This window comes from Bombyx mandarina, chromosome 10 (genome assembly GCF_030267445.1).
Source record: "Bombyx mandarina strain Sakado chromosome 10, ASM3026744v2".
In the NCBI taxonomy this organism is placed as follows: domain Eukaryota; kingdom Metazoa; phylum Arthropoda; class Insecta; order Lepidoptera; family Bombycidae; genus Bombyx; species Bombyx mandarina.
This window is the reverse complement of record NC_143217.1, coordinates 2,161,556-2,185,562: the sequence shown is the minus strand read 5'-3', so window position 1 is coordinate 2,185,562 and position 24,007 is coordinate 2,161,556. Positions and strand designations below refer to the sequence as shown.

General features: G+C 41.0%; 1 protein-coding gene and 8 non-coding genes across 9 annotated transcripts in view; 8 read left to right on the top strand and 1 right to left on the bottom strand.

Moving 5' to 3' along the window:
- The window catches only part of Hml (hemolectin), a 101,821-nt gene that overhangs the window by 68,838 nt on the left and 8,976 nt on the right, over positions 1–24,007 (bottom strand). The window contains 20 exon segments of the mRNA XM_089730134.1: positions 535–715; positions 5,394–5,572; positions 6,371–6,518; positions 7,402–7,520; positions 8,229–8,365; positions 8,955–9,125; positions 10,655–10,874; positions 11,539–11,627; positions 11,980–12,172; positions 13,348–13,543; positions 14,150–14,393; positions 14,964–15,065; positions 15,644–15,710; positions 17,025–17,149; positions 17,963–18,125; positions 18,992–19,134; positions 20,272–20,426; positions 21,445–21,674; positions 22,746–22,786; positions 23,430–23,621. Of these exon segments, the coding sequence (XP_089586260.1) occupies positions 535–715; positions 5,394–5,572; positions 6,371–6,518; positions 7,402–7,520; positions 8,229–8,365; positions 8,955–9,125; positions 10,655–10,874; positions 11,539–11,627; positions 11,980–12,172; positions 13,348–13,543; positions 14,150–14,393; positions 14,964–15,065; positions 15,644–15,710; positions 17,025–17,149; positions 17,963–18,125; positions 18,992–19,134; positions 20,272–20,426; positions 21,445–21,674; positions 22,746–22,786; positions 23,430–23,621 (3,095 nt within the window).
- TRNAA-AGC (transfer RNA alanine (anticodon AGC)) lies at positions 3,577–3,649 on the top strand. Its single transcript has one exon. It is a non-coding gene; the product is annotated as a tRNA-Ala (tRNA).
- TRNAA-AGC (transfer RNA alanine (anticodon AGC)) lies at positions 3,728–3,800 on the top strand. The gene has a single exon. It is a non-coding gene; the product is annotated as a tRNA-Ala (tRNA).
- TRNAA-AGC (transfer RNA alanine (anticodon AGC)) lies at positions 4,030–4,102 on the top strand. Its single transcript has one exon. It is a non-coding gene; the product is annotated as a tRNA-Ala (tRNA).
- On the top strand, positions 4,181–4,253 carry TRNAA-AGC (transfer RNA alanine (anticodon AGC)). The gene has a single exon. It is a non-coding gene; the product is annotated as a tRNA-Ala (tRNA).
- On the top strand, positions 4,332–4,404 carry TRNAA-AGC (transfer RNA alanine (anticodon AGC)). The gene has a single exon. It is a non-coding gene; the product is annotated as a tRNA-Ala (tRNA).
- TRNAA-AGC (transfer RNA alanine (anticodon AGC)) lies at positions 4,483–4,555 on the top strand. The gene has a single exon. It is a non-coding gene; the product is annotated as a tRNA-Ala (tRNA).
- On the top strand, positions 4,634–4,706 carry TRNAA-AGC (transfer RNA alanine (anticodon AGC)). The gene has a single exon. It is a non-coding gene; the product is annotated as a tRNA-Ala (tRNA).
- On the top strand, positions 4,936–5,008 carry TRNAA-AGC (transfer RNA alanine (anticodon AGC)). Its single transcript has one exon. It is a non-coding gene; the product is annotated as a tRNA-Ala (tRNA).

The following is a 24,007-nucleotide window of genomic DNA, read 5'->3' as shown; positions in this document are numbered from 1 at the left end:
AATGAGTAGATAAGCGCACGGACCACTTTTTTTACACAGTTACGGGAGTCCGTGGACACCGTTTCGTAAGTGCTACAGCCTGCCTTCATATTTGAGGTGAAAGTCTCAATTTTGCAAACCGATAGTCCCACCCTTTAAATTAAACAGGTCGGATAATGCTATCTAGTTTCTTACAACTAGATAGCATTATCCGACCTGTTATCCGACCTCTTACGGTCAAAATAGATCACACTAGAACCAGAACATTCCAATAATCTAACCCTAACTCATTTGATACGTAGATACTGGCGGTAGGAAGTCTTGTGAGTCCGCACAGGTAGGTACCACCACCCAGTCAATTTCTGCCGTGAAGCAGTAGGTAATGCGTTTCGGTTTGAAGAATGGGGCAGCCGTTGTAACTATACTGAGACCTTAGAACTCATATCTCAAGGTGGGTTTTACGTTGTAGATGTCTATGAGCTCCGCTAACCACTAACACCGGGTGGGCCGTGAGCTTGTCCACCCAACTAAGCAACAAATAAGCTGCAGACATACCTGTATCTCGACATCGAAGCCATCGGTTCCGTCCATAGCACCTTTCGCGAGTAGATAAGTGCATACTCCTTCGAAGTCGTACTGTGTTCCGTCGAACGTGTTGACGTGGGAGTCGCCCCAAGCGCCGCACACGCCCGCACACTTGCGCTGCGTGCACGACCAGTTGCCGTTTTTGCATTCGCTGTAAACGATTTAATTTTAAGGAACTAATCACCGGGTATTAATCAGAGGAAAAGGTGGTTTACTGGTGGTAGGACCTCTTGTGAGCCCGCACGGATAGGTACCACCACCCTGCCTATTTCTGCCGTGAAGCAGTAATGCGTTTCGGTTTGAAGGGTGGGGCAGCCGTTGTTACTATACGGAGACCTTAGAACTTATATCTCAAGGTGGGTGGTGCATTTACGTTGTAGATGTCTATGGGCTCCGGTAACCACTTAACATCAGGTGAGCTGTGAGCTCGTCCACCCATCTAAGCAATAAATAAAAAAAAACTTACATTCACTACAAACACTAATCTCATTGTATTTTAATACGCTTTTATTAGCTTCAGACGTATGTATGTTTGTAACGGAATCTTTAAACATGATTTTCACCCCCTTCAAAACGTCGGATTAACTCGAAATTTGGTATACTTATTATGGACCAATGACAATTCGATATTTAAAAAATATATTGAAAAAATTTCAATTCAACTAAAAAATGAAATATAAACAAACAATAGCTTAAAGAACTAGCAAAATACGCTTTTATAGAAAATATTTTGTTGGTTTTTTTTAACTATTATTTTCTAACTGAATGTTCGACAAAGAGATACAGTACTCCTCAGGGTCACAATGGCTAATCAGGTTTCCGTCTGTGAAAATAATCAACTTACGACATAGTTTCAATGTCGAATTGACAAACTGTTAAAATCGTCATAGAAAATATAACTCGAATAAGTTGGTAGAATATTAAAACAAAAGGATTACACATAATACAAATGCGTTTGCTTATAATTAAGCTTTTAAAAACCACATACATTTTATATGTTTTAAATTAAAATTTTGCTTATTAATACATAATGTAATGACAGAATTGTATGCACGTAATTTTAGCTGCATGATTATTAAAAGAGTACATCATTGCGTTCTGCAATTAGCATCACTTTTAGTTGAATTGTTATAATTACTAGAGGTCCCGCTGTATTCGAAATTCGACTATAATTAATTGGAATTGTAAGTTTGTACACTATTATGATTATATTTTATACTTCTATAATCACAAATTTCACCAAAACTACACTATAAAAATGTTAACAAAGACAAACAATATTTAATCTATTCTCAATTTGACAACAGACGTCAAGAACAAAAGTTTGACAATAAATAGTATGCATGCGTGTGTGCGTCAAATACATGGTATGTAGTGTGTGTAATGTTTTCTTTATTGATTTAATGCATCTTTTATGTATTATTTAAAAAAAATATTAGCATAGTGCACTTCTTCTCTATATTCTCTATAAGTGTGGAAAATTTCATACTCCTCCGTCCGCGCAATTTTCGTAAAAAGGGAAACAAAGTTTTTGCTTCACGTATAAATATATAGATGATTTAAGTACTGCTCTGAATGTGTACCGCATCAAACATTGTTCGATTCACATCTGTTATTTATGTATCGAAGTGTAGCTTGTTGACATTGGCGACTTGTTCAAAGAACTCTAGCTACGAAGCACGCAATACAAATTGCGTGCTCTACATAAAGTGAAAGGTAAAGTTACTGTACGCAACATACATGTTATAGTATCATAGTCATTTAGAATGCAAATACTGGTGTTACTAGATATAAAACGTCAACGGGGGCGTAGCTCAGATGGTAGAGCGCTCGCTTAGCATGTGAGAGGTACCGGGATCGATACCCGGCGCCTCCAAAGATCGTTTTTTTTCTAGACGTCGGTTATAAGTCTGTGGTAGAGCTGCAGTAAAAACTTTCAAGTTTAAAACACATCGGGGGCGTAGCTCAGATGGTAGAGCGCTCGCTTAGCATGTGAGAGGTACCGGGATCGATACCCGGCGCCTCCAAAGATCTGTTTTTTTCTAGACGTTTGTTATAAGTCTGTGGTAGAGCTGCAGTGAAAACTTTCAAGTTTAAAACACAACGGGGGCGTAGCTCAGATGGTAGAGCGCTCGCTTAGCATGTGAGAGGTACCGGGATCGATACCCGGCGCCTCCAAAGATCTGTTTTTTTCTAGACGTTTGTTATAAGTCTGTGGTAGAGCTGCAGTGAAAACTTTCAAGTTTAAAACACAACGGGGGCGTAGCTCAGATGGTAGAGCGCTCGCTTAGCATGTGAGAGGTACCGGGATCGATACCCGGCGCCTCCAAAGATCTGTTTTTTCTAGACGTTTGTTATAAGTCTGTGGTAGAGCTGCAGTAAAAACTTTCAAGTTTAAAAGACATCGGGGGCGTAGCTCAGATGGTAGAGCGCTCGCTTAGCATGTGAGAGGTACCGGGATCGATACCCGGCGCCTCCAAAGATCTGTTTTTTTCTAGACGTCGGTTATAAGTCTGTGGTAGAGCTGCAGTAAAAACTTTGAAGTTTAAAACACATCGGGGGCGTAGCTCAGATGGTAGAGCGCTCGCTTAGCATGTGAGAGGTACCGGGATCGATACCCGGCGCCTCCAAAGATCTGTTTTTTTCTAGACGTCGGTTATAAGTCCGTGGTAGAGCTGCAGTGAAAACTTTCAAGTTTAAAAGACATCGGGGGCGTAGCTCAGATGGTAGAGCGCTCGCTTAGCATGTGAGAGGTACCGGGATCGATACCCGGCGCCTCCAAAGATCTGTTTTTTTCTAGACGTTTGTTATAAGACTGTGGTAGAGCTGCAGTAAAAACTTTCAAGTTTAAAACACAACGGGGGCGTAGCTCAGATGGTAGAGCGCTCGCTTAGCATGTGAGAGGTACCGGGATCGATACCCGGCGCCTCCAAAGATCGTTTTTTTTTTCTAGACGTTGGTTATAAGTCTGTGGTAGAGCTGCAGTAAAAACTTTCAAGTTTAAAACACATCGGGGGCGTAGCTCAGATGGTAGAGCGCTCGCTTAGCATGTGAGAGGTACCGGGATCGATACCCGGCGCCTCCAAAGATCTGTTTTTTTCTAGACGTCGGTTATAAGTCTGTGGTAGAGCTGCAGTGAAAACTTTCAAGTTTAAAAGACATCGGGGGCGTAGCTCAGATGGTAGAGCGCTCGCTTAGCATGTGAGAGGTACCGGGATCGATACCCGGCGCCTCCAAAGATCTGTTTTTTTCTAGACGCTTGTTATAAGACTGTGGTAGAGCTGCAGTAAAAACTTTCAAGTTTAAAACACATTGGGGGCGTAGCTCAGATGGTAGAGCGCTCGCTTAGCATGTGAGAGGTACCGGGATCGATACCCGCCGCCTCCAAAGATCTGTTTTTTTCTAGACGTTTGTTATAAGACTGTGTTAGAGCTGCAGTAAAAACTTTCAAGTTTAAAACACAACGGGGGCGTAGCTCAGATGGTAGAGCGCTCGCTTAGCATGTGAGAGGTACCGGGATCGATACCCGGCGCCTCCAAAGATCGTTTTTTTTCTAGACGTTGGTTATAAGTCTGTGGTAGAGCTGCAGTAAAAACTTTCAAGTTTAAAACACATCGGGGGCGTAGCTCAGATGGTAGAGCGCTCGCTTAGCATGTGAGAGGTACCGGGATCGATACCCGGCGCCTCCAAAGATCTGTTTTTTTCTAGACGTCGGTTATAAGTCTGTGGTAGAGCTGCAGTGAAAACTTTCAAGTTTAAAAGACATCGGGGGCGTAGCTCAGATGGTAGAGCGCTCGCTTAGCATGTGAGAGGTACCGGGATCGATACCCGGCGCCTCCAAAGATCTGTTTTTTTCTAGACGCTTGTTATAAGACTGTGGTAGAGCTGCAGTAAAAACTTTCAAGTTTAAAACACATCGGGGGCGTAGCTCAGATGGTAGAGCGCTCGCTTAGCATGTGAGAGGTACCGGGATCGATACCCGGCGCCTCCAAAGATCTGTTTTTTTCTAGACGTCGGTTATAAGTCTGTGGTAGAGCTGCAGTGAAAACTTTCAAGTTTAAAAGACATCGGGGGCGTAGCTCAGATGGTAGAGCGCTCGCTTAGCATGTGAGAGGTACCGGGATCGATACCCGGCGCCTCCAAAGATCTGTTTTTTTCTAGACGCTTGTTATAAGACTGTGGTAGAGCTGCAGTAAAAACTTTCAAGTTTAAAACACATTGGGGGCGTAGCTCAGATGGTAGAGCGCTCGCTTAGCATGTGAGAGGTACCGGGATCGATACCCGCCGCCTCCAAAGATCTGTTTTTTTCTAGACGTTTGTTATAAGACTGTGTTAGAGCTGCAGTAAAAACTTTCAAGTTTAAAACACATTGGGGGCGTAGCTCAGATGGTAGAGCGCTCGCTTAGCATGTGAGAGGTACCGGGATCGATACCCGGCGCCTCCAAAGATCTGTTTTTTTTTTAGACTTTTGGTATAAGTCTGTGGTAGAGCTGCAGTAAAAACTTTAAAGTTGGAAAGACAAGGGGGCGTAGCTCAGATGGTAAAGTGCTCACTTAGCATGCGAGAAGTACCGGGATCGATACCCGACGCCTCCGAAAACATTAAACTTTTGGTATTAGGACTTTTTTGGTTACCTTGGGTTGGCAAAGAAATTGAAGAATCAATGGGAGACCTAAATTATAAAATAAATCATATAAATTAAAAATAGGCAGATGAGCATACCTCTCACCTGATAGCGAGTGATTACAGTAGTCAGCAATATCATGGGCAGAGCCAAGCTGCTGCCTACCACCATGCTACATTGTGCTATGTAGAGTCCGTGCACTAACCATTTGTTGCACTCCTCCTGCATGAGGTGTCCGTCGGGGTAGCTCCGGCCGGCGTGGTGGCACGGGCACTGGGTGGCGGGCACGCAGCGCTTGGACGCGGTGTCCAGCACCTGGCCCTTCTTGCACTGACATCCGGGGCGACACTCCGCGGTCTGCGTGCTCGGGGGTAGGTGCATATTCTGTCCCAAACCATTATTACGTCATTATTGTGACTTTTTGGCGGGAACACGAGGAGTGAAGTTCTGTGATTTCTTTTATTTTGTCTATTTAGTGTTTATTGTTCTTTTTAATTGCTCTGATGGGTGGACGAGCTCACAGCTCACCTGGCGTTAAGTGGTTACTGAAGCCCATAGACATCTACAACGTAAATACGCCACCCAACTTGAGATATAAAGTTCTAAGGTCTCAATTATAGTTACAACCGTTGCCCCACCCTTCAAACCGAAACGCATTACTGCTTTACGGCGGTAATAAGCAGGGTGGTGGACCTACCCGCGTGGACTCACAAGATGTCCTACCACCAGAGACCAGGTCAAAAAATCCCTTAAAAAAAATTCATTTTTGTTGATCTTGTCATTGTTAAATAAAATGTATTTTTATTGTCTTAGAATGCAGGCAAGCGTACGATCCATATGACGTGAGGGTTCAATGATGCTCATGCATCAGCAATGACGCTGTCTATACTCAAGGTTATTTCAATGAAAAATGCGTGGTATAAATTGCACAGAAGTATTAGCTATCCTACGGCTGAATAATATTTGTACTTAACATGGCAATTCCTTTGGTAATACCTAATATATAACAACTATTTAATGGCTCACTGAATTTCTAAGCAGCTATCAACTTGCCTCACCAAAAGTAAGAACGTGATCGACAATGACTAATTAAATATCCTAGACCCTATTAACTATGGCTACACCCTTTGTCAATATTATTTCAGGCAATTAATTTTACGAATTAATTTTGAATTACAATACCTTGCATGTTAGTGGTTCCGATGTCTCGCAAGTGGTGAATTCCATGTTCTGGGCTGTGCAATTGCTTCTCAAGTCTTCAGCTGGAGGATAGTTCTGGATCTCCTCAGGAGTGGCAGGCTTGCAGTCCCAACGAGCACCGACACAAGTACTGTGAAAAAAAAAAGAGCCGAAACGGCTAAACAAAAAAATCGAAAAGAAATGAAACAGAGGAGTCGAAGGACATCATGGCGTGTCTTGGGAAGGTTCCATTAGAACGGTGAAATGTCGCCTGCTTTTTTTATTGTCTATGAATCTGATGGTGACTGGTCACCGACACTCGTAACCATCATCAAGCCAGGGTCACAGCTAAGCCAGTGTTTGCTGTAAATATAGTATTATAGCAGCAAATTTCGCAATTAATGTAAACGTGTAATAATACAATTATGTAGTATTTATACATACGAATGTGAAATGTCTTTGTTTTTGTTCGTCTTATTTTGTAAAATAATGTTCTTTTGTGACTATTACTTACAGGAATCATGTTTGAGCAGTTGACTTGTGTTGTGCTTATAGAAAACAAAATTTTAAGTAAGGAAATTAGTACAAATAATGCCTATGTTGAAGTAGTTAAGAGAACATAACATAATGTCCCTTTCCAGCAACCCGCGTGTTTTTAAGGCCCCTAAAAATCCTTATTATGGAACGTTTGTTCTGTACAGGATTATCTATATATATATCAATGAATTGCTGTTCGTTAGTCTCGCTAAAACTCGAGAACGGCTGGACCGATTTGGCTAATTTTGGTCTTGAATTATTTGTGGAAGTCCAGAGAAGGTTTAAAAGGTAGATAAATATGAAAATGTACGGAATTTAATAAAAATAACAATTTTTTTTTTCCTTTGATGTGTCCTCCGTCGGGCGGATTCCTTTTATTTGTTTTAAGTTTATTTTATACAAAAGTTTAGGTCTTTTGTTTATCGATAGAGGCACTACGAAGTCTGCCGGGTCAGATAGTTTTTTAATAAATTAACTAGCCAATTTTTTGTACATACCACAACTCTCTCTCCCGTCTCCCAGGTCTGATTTCCTTATACCCAGCGTTGAACTGCAAGCCCTTATGGATGCAGGGACACTTCGCGACGGGAACACAAACTCCGTTGTCATCTAGGAGCTGTGGAAGTTTCAGTTAGCTTCTTACAAGTTTACTTGAGTTAGATAATGTTGTAGAATCATCATTAAAATCGATTACTTCTACTAGAATTGTAGTTGAATCCTGACATCTGTCGCCAGAAATGTATTCTGAATGGTGCGTTCAAAGACCAAGAGAGCGCATATGGAATGTCATACAAGCATCTAAGTATCTCACTAAAACTCCCTCTAATCTTGTCTAATTTACTGCACACGAACCAAACCTTCAACAAAGCGTAGATAGACGTATAGATAGATGTAACAAGATTGTGGTTCTTACTGCTAATCTGATCGGGGCAATCTTCCACATCAACCATCATCATCATCAGCCCACAGTCGTCCACTGCTGGAAATAGGCAGAGGCTTAAAGCCTTGGGAAAGCCCAATCCACACCAATGAGCCCGGTTTCATCTCCCATCATCAATCACTAATGAATTCCCATTTTCTCTACTTAATTGGTTAGTACTGGTATTGTACAAGTGTAAGTCCTCCTCCTCGCTTCGTTTCCTCACTGCCGAGGGTCGTGACCATTATATGTCGACAGGATTTTGCTCCTTGTAATGTCCCGCCAGCGCCTCCGATCATTGGCCGCATGAAGGGCGTCGTGGAATGGGACCTCTAGTGTGGTGCGGATTTGGGCAAGGGACAAGTGTAAGTATATCGGTGTAATTGTCATCTGTATGCGCGTCACCTGTGAGGGCGGGCAGGCGCAGCCCTCCACACAGACAGGCTTGCACTGCCCGGAGGCCGCCAAGGCTGTGTCCGAGCACTTGCGGAGACAGCTGTCAGCACACACCGTGTACTGCTGGCCACCGGTACACGACAGCTCTGCCAAACAATGATTTAATTGTTGTCAATACAAAAGGACGGTTAGATTTGAAATCTATAGATGAATTATGAACACAAGGGAGGTGACTCAAAAAAAATATATTAGTTTAAAAAAACTAACAAAGTACGGTTTTATAGAAAATCCAACTAAAAAATAGAAAATAAATTTTAATAAATTCGAATTAAAAACAGTGTAAGAAAAAATTATTTTATTGTAAAAAACCGTGTTGTTAGTTTTTTTAAACTTATGTATTTATTTCTAATTTTATAGTTGAATTAAAATTTCTATAATTTTTTTTTTTCAATTTATTAGTTTAATATTGAATTGTCATCGATCCTTAATAAGTATACCAAATTTCGAGTTAATCCCACGTTTTGGAGGGGGTCAAAATCATGTTCAAAGATTCCGTTACATACATACGTCTGCAGCTAATAAAAGCGTATTAATAAAAAAAGTAATAAAAAGGTTGGGATGAAAAGGAAAATTATATAATACTTCTAAGGGCGACTGAAACTAAAGTCATATGAAATGTATTTGTATATGCATTTATGAAGGTAATATATACAGTGGTCGTGAGTCGTAACGCACCGCACTCCTTAACGTTGTACCGCCACTGCAGGATGATCCCGTTCTTGGCGCACACCATGGCGTAGTCCCCGAGCACGGGGCACAGGCACCGGGTCACGTCCCCCGCGCATGCGCACATGTCGTACAGGCACGCTTGGTAGTACGGCTCCACGTCCACGTACCAGTGACACTCTGGACATAACAGCGATTCGGTATCTTTAAGGCAAACGCTTGAAGGGCAACAGTAAGAGGTCCTAACTTCTAAACATAACCGGGATACCCAAGTGCTTCAAGGGCAACAATAAGTGGTCCTAACTTCTGGAGATAACCGGGGTTCGGTCTCTTTAACCCATGCACTTGAAGGGCAATAACAAGTGGTCCTAACTTCTGGAGATAACCGGAGTTCGGTCTCTTTAACCTAAGCGCTTCAAGGGCAACATTAAGAGGTTCTAACTTCTGGAGATAGCCGGGGTTCGGTCTCTTTAACAAAAGCGCTTCAAGGGAAACAATAAGTAAGTGGTCCTAACTTTTGGAGATAACTGGGCTCTGTCTCTTTAGCCCAAGCGCTTGAAGGGCAATAATAAGTGGTCCTAACTTCTGGACATAACCGGGTTCAGTCTCTTTAACCCAAGCGCATGAAGGGCAACAATAAGTGGTCCTAACTTCTGGACATAACCGGGTTCGGTCTCTTAAACCCAAGCGCTTGAAGGGCAAGAATAAGTGGTCCTAACTTCTGAACATAACCGAGGTTCGGTCTCTTTATCCCAAGCGCTTGAAGGGCAACAATAAGTGGCCCTAACTTCTGGACATAATCGAGATTCGGTATCTTTAACCCAAGCGTTTGAAGAGCAATAATCAGTGGTTCTAGCATCTGGACATAACCGGGGTTCGGTCTCTTTATCGCAAGCGCTTCAAGCGCAACAATAAGTGGTCCTAACTAAAATTACGTTTGCGTGTTTATTGCATTACATTTTCTTATTGATTAGTTGGGTGGACGAGCTGACGGTCCATCTGGTGTTAAGTGGTTACGGTAGCCCATAGACATCTACAATGTAAATGCCGCCACCCACCTCAAGACATGAGTTCTTAGGTCTCAGTTTTTACAGCAACGACGGCTACCCCCATCCTTCATTAATTATGACAACTAAAATGCATTAATACTTCACGGCAGAAGTAGGCAAGCTGGTGTTGCCTACCCGGTCTAATACTTTTTTCCTGGTAAATGCTTCGATTATTTTTAGGAATCATCTATTCAAAGTATATCTAAATTGATACTTGTAGAACATTCTTGTTAAAAGGTAAAAATGAAGCTTGTGACTTGCATGTTGCATCAATACAACAAACCACTGACTTTAGACATGTGTCAAGCGTTGCATTATGGACATAACATTTGGACTCTCAGTATCAAGTTTTCTAGAGAAGAAGTTCAAAATATTATCAGTAAGCTTTACTGGTGGTAGGACCTCTTGAGAGTCCGCGCGGGTAGGTACCACCACCCTGCCTATTTCTGCCGTGTAACAGTAATGCATTTCGGTTTGAAGAGTGGGGCAGCCGTTGTAACTATACTTGAGATCTTAGAACTTATATCTCAAGGTGGGTGGCGCATTTACGTCGTAGATGTGTATGGGCTCCAGTTACCACTTAACACCAGGTGGGCTGTGAGTTCATCCATCCATCTAAGAAATAAATAAAAATAATAATTATGAATGAACACAGCGTACCTTCAAACAGATTACTCATGAGCTTGCTGCAGTACTTCTCGGCTGCAGCTTTGTTCTCGACGTTGGCCACGCAGGGGTGCTCCGGTTCTTTGTTATCGATATCCGCACAGAACTCCCTGGTCTTCCATTTATTGGCGAACGCGAGCGCTGATTGTTCCACGTCGCTCTCGGGCGTTAAGAAGTCATCTTTCTGGTTCAAATTGAAAGTTCCGCAGAGGCCCTGAGCAAAACAAATTATAGATTGTTTTAATATAGATTAATTTTTGAATGAAAAAAACATGCTCACCTCCTGGTCTACGAATACAAAATGCTTTGAACTTCTACCGAAGAGAAAAATCTATTTCCTCTCAGTCTTTAATGCGGAAGTTATGCTTTTATCCTATTAGGACAGATCGAAGAGCCCTGAACTACAAATTCAAAAAGTACTAGTAGGTGAGCTCACGGGGCTCAAACCGGAGTGTTGCTAACACTGACCCTAGCAAGAGCAGTGCTTCACAGAATCTACCACCGGATCGAAAACGCGACCCACTGAGAAGATCCGGCGACAAACTCAGTGGGCTGTGAATTATTTAGCCTAATTCGACCTCAACAGCACCGTGAATCCAAAATATGCACAAAATTTCGCGTGTTAACATGAAGTAGGCTTTAACATTGTAAGTGACTTTTATGTTTAGTGACAGTACGCATGTATCATTAAAAGGGATGAAAATGGTAGTTTTTCCACAACGATATTATACCTTATTAATTTTCCCAGAAACATTTACTACTCTAATGAAAATAGACTCTTTAAAACTGTGTTCATGATTCAAAGAGTCTATTGAACCTGACCTTCCAGAAAAGGAAATATTAAAATTCAGTAAATGTCATTCTTATGATAATTCTACCTTCGTTTTATCCTTGAATTCTGGTGGCACATCTATGAAGACTCTTGTGTTGCCATCCCACCAGAGATCCACTTTGTTGGGAAGTTGCACTGGAGCAAAAAAAAATCAGAATCTTTATTATTTATTCTCATGTACAGCAAAACATTGAACGATTTGGGGTCTTTGAATGATATTATATTGAATTAGTATTTTTTTTTATTGCATAGATGAGTGGACGAGCTCACAGCCCACCTGGTGTTAAGTGGTTACCAGAGCCCATAGATATCGACAACGTAAATGCCGCCACCCACCTTGAGATATGAGCTCTAAGGTCTCAGTATAGTTACAACGGCTGCCCCACCCTTCAAACCGAAACGCATTACGGCTTCACGGCAGAAAGAGTCAGGGTGGTGGTTCCATCAGAAGATCCAGGTCTTGAATGTTGACAAATATTAGACTCACCGATGAGGAAAAGAGATGAAGCCGCTCTGATTCTGACATTCCCGATCATAACGGGCAGTGTGGCGACTTCCTTCCCATTCACAAGTATAAACCCTCCTTGCTTCAGATGGACCTTAATCTCTCCGTAGTTCAAATTGACGGCCTTGGTGCAAGAAGGTGAACCTGCACCTTTGTATGGTGTTAGATTCATTTCCTGATGGGCAAGTAGTAATGTGCGAATGATTAACAGGGTAATTGTTTCGGACAATAACAAAAATAAATCTAACATGCAAGGCGTTTAGAATATTTATTAACACTACTAATGAATTTCACTTGTAAATTAAAAATGTATTTTTTTATAGTTTAGTGGGGCGGAGGATTTCACGACTCACTTGAAGTTAAGTGGTCATCGTGGCCCATAGACATCAACAACGTAAATGCCACTACCCTCCTTCAGACATGAGTTTTAAGTCTCACTTTTTTACAGTACAACGGCCGCTTTTACAGAACTAAACCTATTACTGCTTCACGACAGAAATAGAAAGGAAGGTAGTATCTAACCGCATGGGCCCACAAGATACCCTATCACCAGTAAACTTTTTTGTTACTTAAAAGTTAGTTGAAGTGAATTAAAATCCTATGAACATTGAATAAAAAACGTGCATCCCTTCCAATGTGTAATAGTTGTTTGGTTTGTGTTCATATGTATTCACTGGTGATAAGACCTCTTGTGAGTCCGCACGGGTAGGTACCACCGCCCCGCCTATTTCTGCCGTGAAGCCGTAATGCGTTTCGGTTTGAAGGGTGGGGCAGCCGTTGTAACTATACTGAGACCTTTGAACTCATATCTCAAGGTGGGTGGCGGCATTTACGTTGTAGACGTCGATGGACTCCACGGTAACCACTTAACACCAGGTGGGTTGTGAGCTCGTCCACCCATCTAGGCAATAAAAAAAACTGGCTACCTCAGAGGTGAAGATTGTTGAGATTGATTGAGGCGGGCTGGCCCATAAGTTAAGAGTCGCACAGCGGGCGATAGAGAGAGCTATGCTCGGTATTTCTCTAAGGGACAAAATCCGGAACGAAGAAATGCGACGGAGAACCAAAGTCGACGACATAGCTCTCAAAGTTAGCAGGCTAAAGTGGCAATGGGCCGGTTACATCTGCCGAGCCAGCGACGCCAGGCGGGGGAGGGAATTCCTCGAATGGAGGCCACGGATGGGTACCAGAAGCGTGGGGTGTCCTCCAACCAGGTGGACCGATGACTTGGTGCGCACGGCGGGAAGTCGTTGGATGCGGAAGGCGGAGGACCGCATTCTGTGGAAGGCATTGGGGAAGGCCTATGTCCAGCAGTGAGCAGATAAAGGCTGATGATGATGATGATGCTACCTCAGAGATGGCTCCGGAGCAGGCCACGTTCTCCACGTCGACAGTAAGGTTGCCCGCCTGCAGCATGGTGTAGGAGCAGCGGCCCATGAAGTCGTACCGCAGCCCGTCGAACGTAGTGTAGTGCGGGTCTCCCACCGCCCCGCACCGCGCCCCGCACGCCGCCTCCGAGCACACCCACGCGCCGCGCGAGCACGTGCTGCCCACACACCACACGCTCAGACAACTACTTCTTTTTTTTTTCCTACCTAATCTGAGAGCCTTGAGAGGCTATTTCAGCGTAACCTTAACTAGTAGGTGAGCTCACGGGGCTCAAACCTAACGACGTTGCTAGCACCAACCCTAGCAAGAGCCGTGCTTCGCAAAATCTACAACCGGATCGGAAACGCGACCCACTGAGAAGATCCGGCGAGAAACTCAGTGGGCTGTGTCTGAGGGTTAATTTACTCGTAGAGCCCTTCGTCGCAAGCGACGGGTTCGACGAGAACGATGACCGGTGCTTGAGGTACCTAAAAGCACCGTTAGTGGATCGGGAGGATCCGAAATGACGTGTTTGGGGCGACGTCAGCTGCTTTCCATTCTGTCCGCAGGATCGGGAATGTAGTTACTGGCGGCCACGATGAGAGGGTTCTCGTATCGTGCCGCTTTATTGAAGTGCTATACTTACTACACGTTGCTAACTTTGTATTGTGAAATGGTTGAAATTTGAAAAGATAATTAATTGGCAAAAAGACGCACATTGCTTGATAGGGATGCAGATGCGCGCAATCCTTTAGACCACGAGTTTAAAATCACAATAACTCACCACGTATTACATTCTTTGGGCAGAACGCTTCCTGGTTTGAAGCTCTTGTTCCTGAGTCTGCAGGGACAATCGGCTGGCTGGACACATCGTCCCGCCTCCAGTAGGAGACCCTCGGGACAGAAGCAGCCCTCGACGCAGGTGACGTTGTCCGCGCTGCTGACGGCTGGCACGTTCGGGAAGGCACAGCTTGCTTGCACATCTGGGCCGCACGCCTTGTATATCTTGCCTTCCGGGCATTTCATTGCTGAAGAAGAAATGAGTTTCAATAATGATTGACGAATTGAACCCAAAGCAAGCATAAGATAAGTCATGGCATAACAAGCATAATTAAAATCGTCTTTTCGCATTAAAAGTATACCAAATTCCAATAATATTCGAAATTGAGTTAATATGCGGAATCATTTGGTATCACCAGTATTTTTCTAATGAATACTGTCAAAAGAGCGTAGTTTTGTTTAATTATTTTTTTTGCTTACCTATGTTTGACTACTATTAATTAACCAAATTAATATATAATTTTATCTTACTTTAAAAGACAGATAATGTAACAGGTAAAAAATAAAAAATAAACGTTGCAAAGATGATTAAAATTAAAAAGATCACATGTTAAACCTTTAAAACACTCTCCTGTAAAATTATTTAGTAAGTTTTGAGATTATACAGTTTTAATGCGAGAAGACGAAATGGCAAAAGGACGCATAAGACGAATGGCAAAAAATACGTCAAATCAATTGATAATTTGCTAAGTATATACATATATTTAACTGATAATCACAATAATATTATGGTACATGAAAATAGAAGCAACACTCACGACAGGTGTCAGGATCGCGCCAGTTCTTCATCTCCTCCACACCGTGACGGAGACACTCCTTGGCATACACCGCGACTGTACTGCAGGCACATTCCTCTGGACCTGTACCAGACATATTTATAGAGTAAGTTGACCAAATATTGTAATTACTACATATCTACTTTAACTTTAAGTGATTTGAATAGTATGTTAGAGCTAATATCCGAAGACCTTAGTCCTTACCCCTTCATCATTTATTGTTGTAGCATTTTCACCTTATTTTTCTATACCCTTATTCCACCCACCCCATTCCTTAAATTATTCTTAATTATTATCTCCTAGATTAAGCTTTTATTTTTAAGTTCATAAATACCGTAGGGCTAGCTGCGTTTCTATGCGATGATAACGACACTCAGACCCTGTAGCTTTTTCGAGCTTTTATTTCAGTCAATTATGGTGACCTATTCTAAGTGTCACCATCAAAGGTTTTTTTTTTAAATGTTTAACTACTATACCACTTTAAGTTAACTTAAATAGCCGTCTAAATATATGGTCATTCTCTAAAATTTTACGATACACGTTAAATAAGTATGATTACTTCATGATCATCCACCCAAAGAGTGGCCCACTGCTGAACTGTAGGCCTTTTCGAATTGACACCATTATTATTATATAATTATATCAACAATATTATTACTTACTTAGAGATTTTGTACAAGCACAGTAATCCCATTGGCAAGCTTCCAGCAATAACGACACATCCATTACCTGTAATTTAAAACATACAAATTAATTTTATGAGGAGGAATCAAATGTATCTATCATCAGATCAATAATAGAACACGCATTTAAGATATAAAAATGTAAAGGAACAAATTTATCAAAATAACAGTTGAACTAATTATACAAAATACTAGAAACTCTATGAAGTGTTACTAAGAAACAATAAGTTTTAATACTCTACTTTAAAAGTCTATGTTATTCACTTGTAAACTCGCCCTCTATACGAATGACATCCCCACCCTGAAGGGCCACCTTCGTGCGTGAGAGCACGCTTTCATAGCTCGATAATCGATCGTAGTTAAAGATTCTCGTCGGCTATGAGGTCGGAACCTATGAGTCTATGAGAACCTATGAGCGTTTCGCTAGCCTCTCCTACAACCCACAGCTTAGGAGGCAGTATCTCTCCTAGAGGCACTTCAGGGGACCGCACCGTTCCCTATCTGGGAAGGGCAATCAAACCCTCTTCAGGGGAGGCGTGCCCTTAGGGTTCCAGATCGGAACGAGGGGATACTTGCCCCCCTGCAGTCTTCTCCGCCCGCTTCCTTGTTCTGTGCGCACCAAGTAGAGATGAGAGCTCCAGCGCGGTTTTTTACAATAATGATGAGGTCATTCTTCGTATATTTGGAGGCTTCAGTATATTTTGTTAGTATGTTATATGTATAAGTTGTTATAAAATAGTTAAAATTTAAGTTATAAGATAGGTAGTTAATAAGTAAGTAGTTAAGTATTTACGGTTGTACTTTAAAAATATTTTTCCACTGTACATTACGTAAGTTCGCGATTAATCACATACACGTGCAGGCATGCATTCATGCATCCTTTGACATTTGTGTTATATCATTAAAAAATATCGATTTCATTGAATTTAAGTTCGTACCCTTGCTTCATTCTAAGTAACGCAGTAAACATGCATTGTATTGCTTTGCTTCTTTGTTTTATTATATTGTTGATTGTTATTGTCATATTATCGTCTTTATTACTCGCTAATAGCATATAGCTAATAGCCTAATAATAGATTATTATCGAATTAGTTAGATAGTTAGTAAGAAGAAAAAAATACATGAAAGAGAGAAATAGCAAGAAGATGAAGATGTGCGGGGAAGTCCGACCAATCGGAAGCCGTGCCCCCTTAAGGGCACGCGACGACTCCACGGATTGTAAATTTTAAAGACCCGCATGATGAATTTCGAATTAAATTAATGATGCCTTAGTTCTTCAGATTTCTACTATTAATGATGTTTAATACTTGAATACAATACAATACAAGGGTAAATAAATTTTTAGAGGACTATATAATACCTTTGAGCATTTCCTAAATTTATCTTTACTGAAGATTCTTGTACAGAATTGCATTGCTTTCTTCAAGTCCTCATCTCCTTTCGATTCACAAGCGCTTGACTCTGTAGGATTACCCTCGCATGTATCTGGAAGAAGAAAAAGAAGCATCTGATGTTATTGTTTTTTTTTCAAGCGACCATTCTTGTGAGATAAACCTTAATTTTAATTCTATTCTTTTTTTTCTCCACCTTATCCCACTAGGTGGGGTCGGCACAGCTAATTTTTCTATTCCATTCTCTTCTATCAGCCGTCATCTCAACATTCACTTCTCTCTCTCTCTCTCATATCGTCATTCACACACTCCATCCATGTCTTTTTTGGTCGACCTCTTCCCCCTCTACCTTGCAAAGCTCTTACAAGGACTGCTGGCACATTTCAAGTAATATAGAACTAAATCATTAATAATAGGTAATCCTTTGACAGACCGAACAAGAAATCTTTGTGATAATTTTAACTGAGTCGGTGGCGCAATAATAATTGTACCTTTAACTGCGGGGCGAGAGCTGTCGATATGATTCCCACTTTGGGAAAATGTTCGTATGTTGAACAGTTTGTTCTTTGTCTGGGAGGTAAGCATCTCTATATGTATTTGCCAATGTAAGTATCTGAATATTTCATGTGGGCACTATTTAAAAATTCCAATTTCTGTTAGTTCAGCTTTTGAAATACAACATTTTAATGTGCATAATAATTTTTTGGGAGACCAAAAGTTCCAAAAATCGCTTCGATTGTCCTTTTGAATGTACCAAAAAAAACAAAAAGTAGGATAATGCGAAATTGATGATTTGAAGTCAGGTCTTCGTAACGATGTCGTACTGTTTGCTTTCATAAGCGCTTTTTTGCTACAGCATAACAAAATATCACAATGTATGTATAAAAATGGATAGATAAAGACTAACCTCCAATCTTGTTGAGTTTCCACGAAGAAGCGAATTCAGATTTCGTTTTGGCCAACGTGTTTGCTTTGGTTGTAAAGTCGTTCTCTGGGTTACCATCAAGCTTCCCACATAGACCTTCGGTGTTGTTCCACAGTAATACAGAGGCTTCTACCAATATTAAATTCTGAAACATATTTTAAAGTTCGAACATCTTCGTATTGTAGACCATTTGTTTTTCTAAGATGCTGTTAAGCACCTACCTACTAGAGCTATAGTAGATGCAGGCCCAATTTGCCAAGTGTCATTGGCGTTGGCAAAATTTTTACCTTTCAAACTAGGCCCGATATTTAACAGGATAGTGATAGCCAACAGTACTTAACCTAATTGTCGTATCACTAGTACAATCCAAAAGACTGCACATCCTTTAGTAATTTTCTAATACTTTAAAGAATTATATGTAGCTAGCGACCATCTTTCAGTTGATTTGATGATTACAATTAAGGCAGACAGTCAAATGTGGATATATTTAAACAGCTCTAACGAAAACAATCGTAGTGTAGAAGAATCTTTTAATCCTATCTCCAGATCTGAAAATGAATAATCTGTAGCCAATTGTAATTAAATCCGATTCTCTGTAGAAACCTATAAGCACTCTATCAACTTGTTTGATGCCTTTCACGTTTGATTATATCTGAGATCCCGCAACCTTCCCAATTAGACCAATAAAAGTCATTGTTCTATTCAAACAGACATTTCAACGGTATCTTCATAAGGAAACTAGCTGTACCCGTTCGCATCGCTGGCCATGTAAAATTAACATTATTAGTTCTCACTCCCACAAATATTCTTATCATTAACGCCCCCGCAACTTATGTAGGGATGTCCAACGCTCATATAAATATTAGCCTATCCATTAAGTAAATGTATTTTCTACATGGATACCAAGTTTCAAGTCAATCGGATGCATGGTTCAGTAGTTATAACGAAACATCCGCAAAAACCACTGTAGATGTATATATTAGTATAGATAGTTGCGGTCAAACTACTCACGTTGGTGTCCCATTTGAGAGTGACCCCAGCATTGTCCAAGTTGACTTGCACGTAGTCGCTGGGCATGGCCACCCTGAGGCCGGGCAGGGAGGCCGGCATCGGGATCAACCGACGACTGTTGCGGAATGACACCGACCCGTCCTCTGTGCATAATAAGATTGTCGTTAAGACCAAACTGTTAACTGACCTCTGAGGAACTGTTTGACGGGTCATCGCTATTTTACTACCAGCCTCCTGGAGCCAGGAGCCACCTTTTTTTTGGTTCCCTCAGAAAGTTCCACTACTCACCTAATGGCGAGTGGCCATCTTCGCTCACGGTCACAACGTCAAGTGCAGAACCAGACAGCCTAAGATTAGCTTTAGTCCGAATCTGTTTTAGTCCAGTGGACTAACTGGACACGAGACTGAGCTACGCACTTCACTGTACCACTGACCGACATAAGTGGATAAAAATTACAAAAAAAGATCACAGGTGGCATCACGATGCAAAGCAATGAGCGATCGACTGAAGGAGGAGGAGCAGCCAGTGTGCAAATCTCGTTTCCAGAAAATACTATTACCACGTACCAAACAGATTCGGATTAAAGCTAATCTTAGGCGGTCAATTGGTTCTGCACTTGACGTTGTGACCGTGAGCGAAAATGGCCACTCGCCATTAGGTGAGTAGTGAAACCTTCTGAGGGAACCACAAAACTGTATTTGCTATTAACAAATAACCTCGACTGACTTCAAGCCGAATTTGATAAAAATTATTAGCGTGAGACTTTATAAAATTCACGCTGACATCTACGCTGACCATTTGAGTATTTTCCTAAGAATTCATCCTCGCCGTAAGCATCCTTAGCGAGGATCGGACCATGAACACTGAAATGCAAAGTTCGAAACGGGTATTTGAATGTGTGAACAAAACTGTTATGACAATTTCATTGGAACTTGAAAACGGAAGAGGTGTGTGTGGCGCTCAAAGTAGACCTAGACAATTTTTTTTTATTGCTTAGATGGGTGGACGAGCTCACAGCCCACCTGGTGTTAAGTGGTTACTGGAGTCCATAGACATCCACAACGTAAATGCGCCACCCACCTTGAGATATAAGTTCTAGGGTCTCAAGTAATAGTTACAACGGCTGCCCCACCCTTCAAACCGAAACGCATTACTGCTTCACGGCAGAAATAGGCAAGACGGTGATACCCAGGCACTCGGACTTACAACAGGTCCTACCACCAAATACGCTTATTTCTCGCGAATGTTCGCCGAATCAATCAAACAGCTATCAACTCACCGTCAACAGACAAGAAAAATGGTTTGTCCTCTAGGTAAATGGTGATTTCACTTGGACAGTACGGGTAACGTTTGCACTCTCCTTGTCTGACCGCCACCGTGTATTTATGTTCTTTGGCATCTCGGATCAGAACGTGTTGGCATGGTGATTGCACGCTAATACAATGTGGAACACAAAAAAAAAGTAATTAATTTTCGTAGAATCGGTAAAGGTTTGTTGTAACTGATCGTTCCTTTTCATCAATATATTTATTGTTTTTTGAGATGTAGAATATGTTTAAAGTGGAATTTCCTTTTTGGTGGCCCCCTACAGAAATATTGATAGCCTTACAGTTCCACTACGAAGATCTATCATCTTCCACTGAGCAGCTGTCGTTGTTGAATACACCCATATCCTAAAGATGCTCTTTTTAACTTGTATACAAAAGCTTACGTAAGATTTTTTGAAATTGTTTAAATAAATATAAAATATATTGAACAATAACAACTATTACGTCCTTAAAATTCGAGATTGCACAGCGCCTGAAATAGGTAGAACGGTGGTAACTGCCTGTGCGGGCTTATAATATCCTCTACCATCAAAGAAATACTTTTCGTTTCAAGTATTATATTTATTCGGGACACGCTTAGTTTCACCATCATTTGTGGTACATAAAGTAAACTCATATAACTATATTCTAAAATGCACAGGCGACGAATAAGTAAGTATATGTGTATTTAAACATATCGCATATACGTTGCGATAACGTCACTTATGCAAATTATATAATTTTTCAGGAGAAACGTTGGAAAATTCAACATCTTATTATATAATTCTTATATAGTTCTGCTAGGCTATAGAAATAAAATGATAATATTTAAACTACAACTTTAAACTCCATCTCGTCTTACTAATAACTATTAAAAAATGTATTTTCTCATACTTAGTGTTAACAAAAATTGCATAAGTGACTTTATAGCACCGTATATGCGATATATGAGTATATGGTTTCTACAGCAGTGGAAATCTAAGTTCGGATCCCGATGACAGTACGAGATCTATCCCCGATTATTCATACTATCCTTTTAAAAGAACTTGCACTTAATCCATTTGAATATATTGAACGGGGCTATCTCACACATGTGTGGTCTCTATAACACCACACATCTCGTTGATAAACTCCAAATAATTTACCTGTAAATTTTCCCATCAAAGGTCTTATAATGCACACCAGCCCAACTCAAGCAAGTGCCTCCTTTGGGCGTGAAATCCTGTATGACCACCAAAGGGTTTTCCTTGATGCCATAGGAGCCGTGGGGTCCACCAGTGTGGCCATAGCCGTGAGCCTCGCTCGAGTGAGACGGCGTATCACCTCGTTCCCTTGAGTGAGACTCACTCGAACCTTGCGAGTACGAATAGTACGACTGAAATAAATATTTTAGAGACATATTATATTTTGTTTCGAAATTGTAAAATAAGTTGTATTTTTTTACTGTCTGAAAGTTGGAATGAGCTTATAGCGCACTAGTTGCATAGCTTTTATCGCGGGCTTTGAGCGCGGCGACCGAATCAAGAAATTCCGTAACGAAAATAAAACCTAACACCCCCTCTCCGCCTACCATGTAGCTCGCGTTCAACACATTCACACGTTGCGCTTATGTAGTGATTGTGAATAAGCGCGCGGCGTGACATCGCACTGCGGGCGCATCATGAAAAGTCTGTCCATCTCTCTCTCACGCGGTCTAACTTATGAGTGTGAAGGGGACAGTTAATGTTTTGCTTTTGTTAATGTTTATAAATATAGCGTGGTCTTATTTCATTATTGTTTTAATATTAAATTATTATGTTCTAATTATAATTGCATAAGTTGATAAAAAATGCTATGCAATAGCTTTACCGCGGCAGTCCCCGAGTGCCATACGTGTTTTTTTTTCTATCTATTCTAGTTACCTCGAGGGGTTATTCTATATTCAGCGAATTAGTAGGTGAGCTCACGGGGCTCAAACCTGACGTCGTTGCTAACACTAGCCCTAGCAAGAGCAGTGCTTCGCAGAATCTATCACCGGATCGGAAATGCGACCCAGTGAAAAAATCCGGCGTGAAACTCGTTATTAGCACTATTGACTTTTTTTAATACGACTGCCCCACCTTTCATTCGCGACAGAGATAGGCGGGAAGGGGGCAGCGTTCTGGACACTCAGTGTTCCTACCACAAGAAACCATAGGTAAATTTTGCGAGTTTCCTTTTATTGGCCGACGTTGTTGCTTCTTTGTGGAATTTGATTAAAATAATTGCCATTTGAAGTAGAATCCAGAAGTAAGCGCAGCGCTTGATATAAATATACTAGCCGTGCTATCAATTATGGACACTGCAATTTGATGTTTAAAGATATCAAACTGAATACTACAGTTTTTCTTGAAATCAATAATTTTATGAGGTCAAATTAGAAATTTGGGGTCTAAATTAGAATCGACTGTATTCAGTAATTACTCACCGAATTGTTGTGATGATTCGGACTTATGACCACGACGTCCTCTGTAAACCGAATATTCATGATAAGCAATGTAGTTAGAAAAGTTGGTATTAATAATAATGTTAGCCTTAACAAGCAATGTTGTCACTATAAAAAAATAGTATGACATCGTTTTGAGAAAATACAGGTAAATTTTCTGTCTTGCCTGAAAAAAATCCATGATAGGGTAACCAGGTCACATGGCCCACCTAGTCCTAACAGACTATTTGAGCCCATGGACAAATCAGTGTGAATGACGCAAAACCAACTTTGAACTGTGATAATTTGATTGTATAATGGTAATGACACGCCACAAACTCGAATTACTCGCTTCTATCTAGGCGACAGAATTCACATGCAATGTCCATAAAATGACGGACATTTTACTGGTGGTAGAACCGCACGGGTAGATACCACCACCCCGCCTATTTCTGCCGTGAAGCAGTAATGCGTTTCGGTTTGAAGGGTGGAGCAGCCGTTGTAACTATACTGAGACCTTAGAACTTATATCTCAAGGTGGGTGGCGCATTTACGTTGTAGATGTCTATGGGCTCCCGTAACCACTTAACACCAGATGGGCTGTGAGCTCGTCCACCCATCTAAGAAATAAAAAAAAAGACACCTAATCCGACGGTCGACGATGACGTATTTAAGGAGCATACGTACGGAATTCACACTGTGGTATCGGTTGCGGGAGGAACACTCCGCTGTCGTAGTGACAAGTGTAGACGGGAGCCGGTGTCGCACTGAACTTGGAGCCCCTGGGACATTTGAGCTTGCAGCTGAACTTTTCTCCGTCTCCGAAGCACTTGTAACCACCGTTGAAAGCCAGCTTCCTTATGTCGCAAACACTGGTTGCTGATGGAACGAATAATTTTTGACTCATCAGTAATTCCATCAAATTGACATGTAATTTATAATAATCGACAATTTAAACGAAAGATTCCATAAAAATAAATAATAGTTTAAAAAAACTAACAATATCCGAAATATATAAAATAGAAAATAAATTTTAATAAATTTGAATTAAAAATAAAATAAGAAAAAAATATATTGTAAAAAAGCGTGGAGTGCTTTTCCGGATATTATCAAAATAACCCTTCTACTCATATTTTTTCATAAAGTATTTATAACTACTGATACCATGCACCCCACGCTTTTATTTATTTATTTTTTAATATTGAATTATCGTTGTGTCTTAATAAGTATACCAAATTTCGAGTTAATCCAACGTTTTGAAGGGG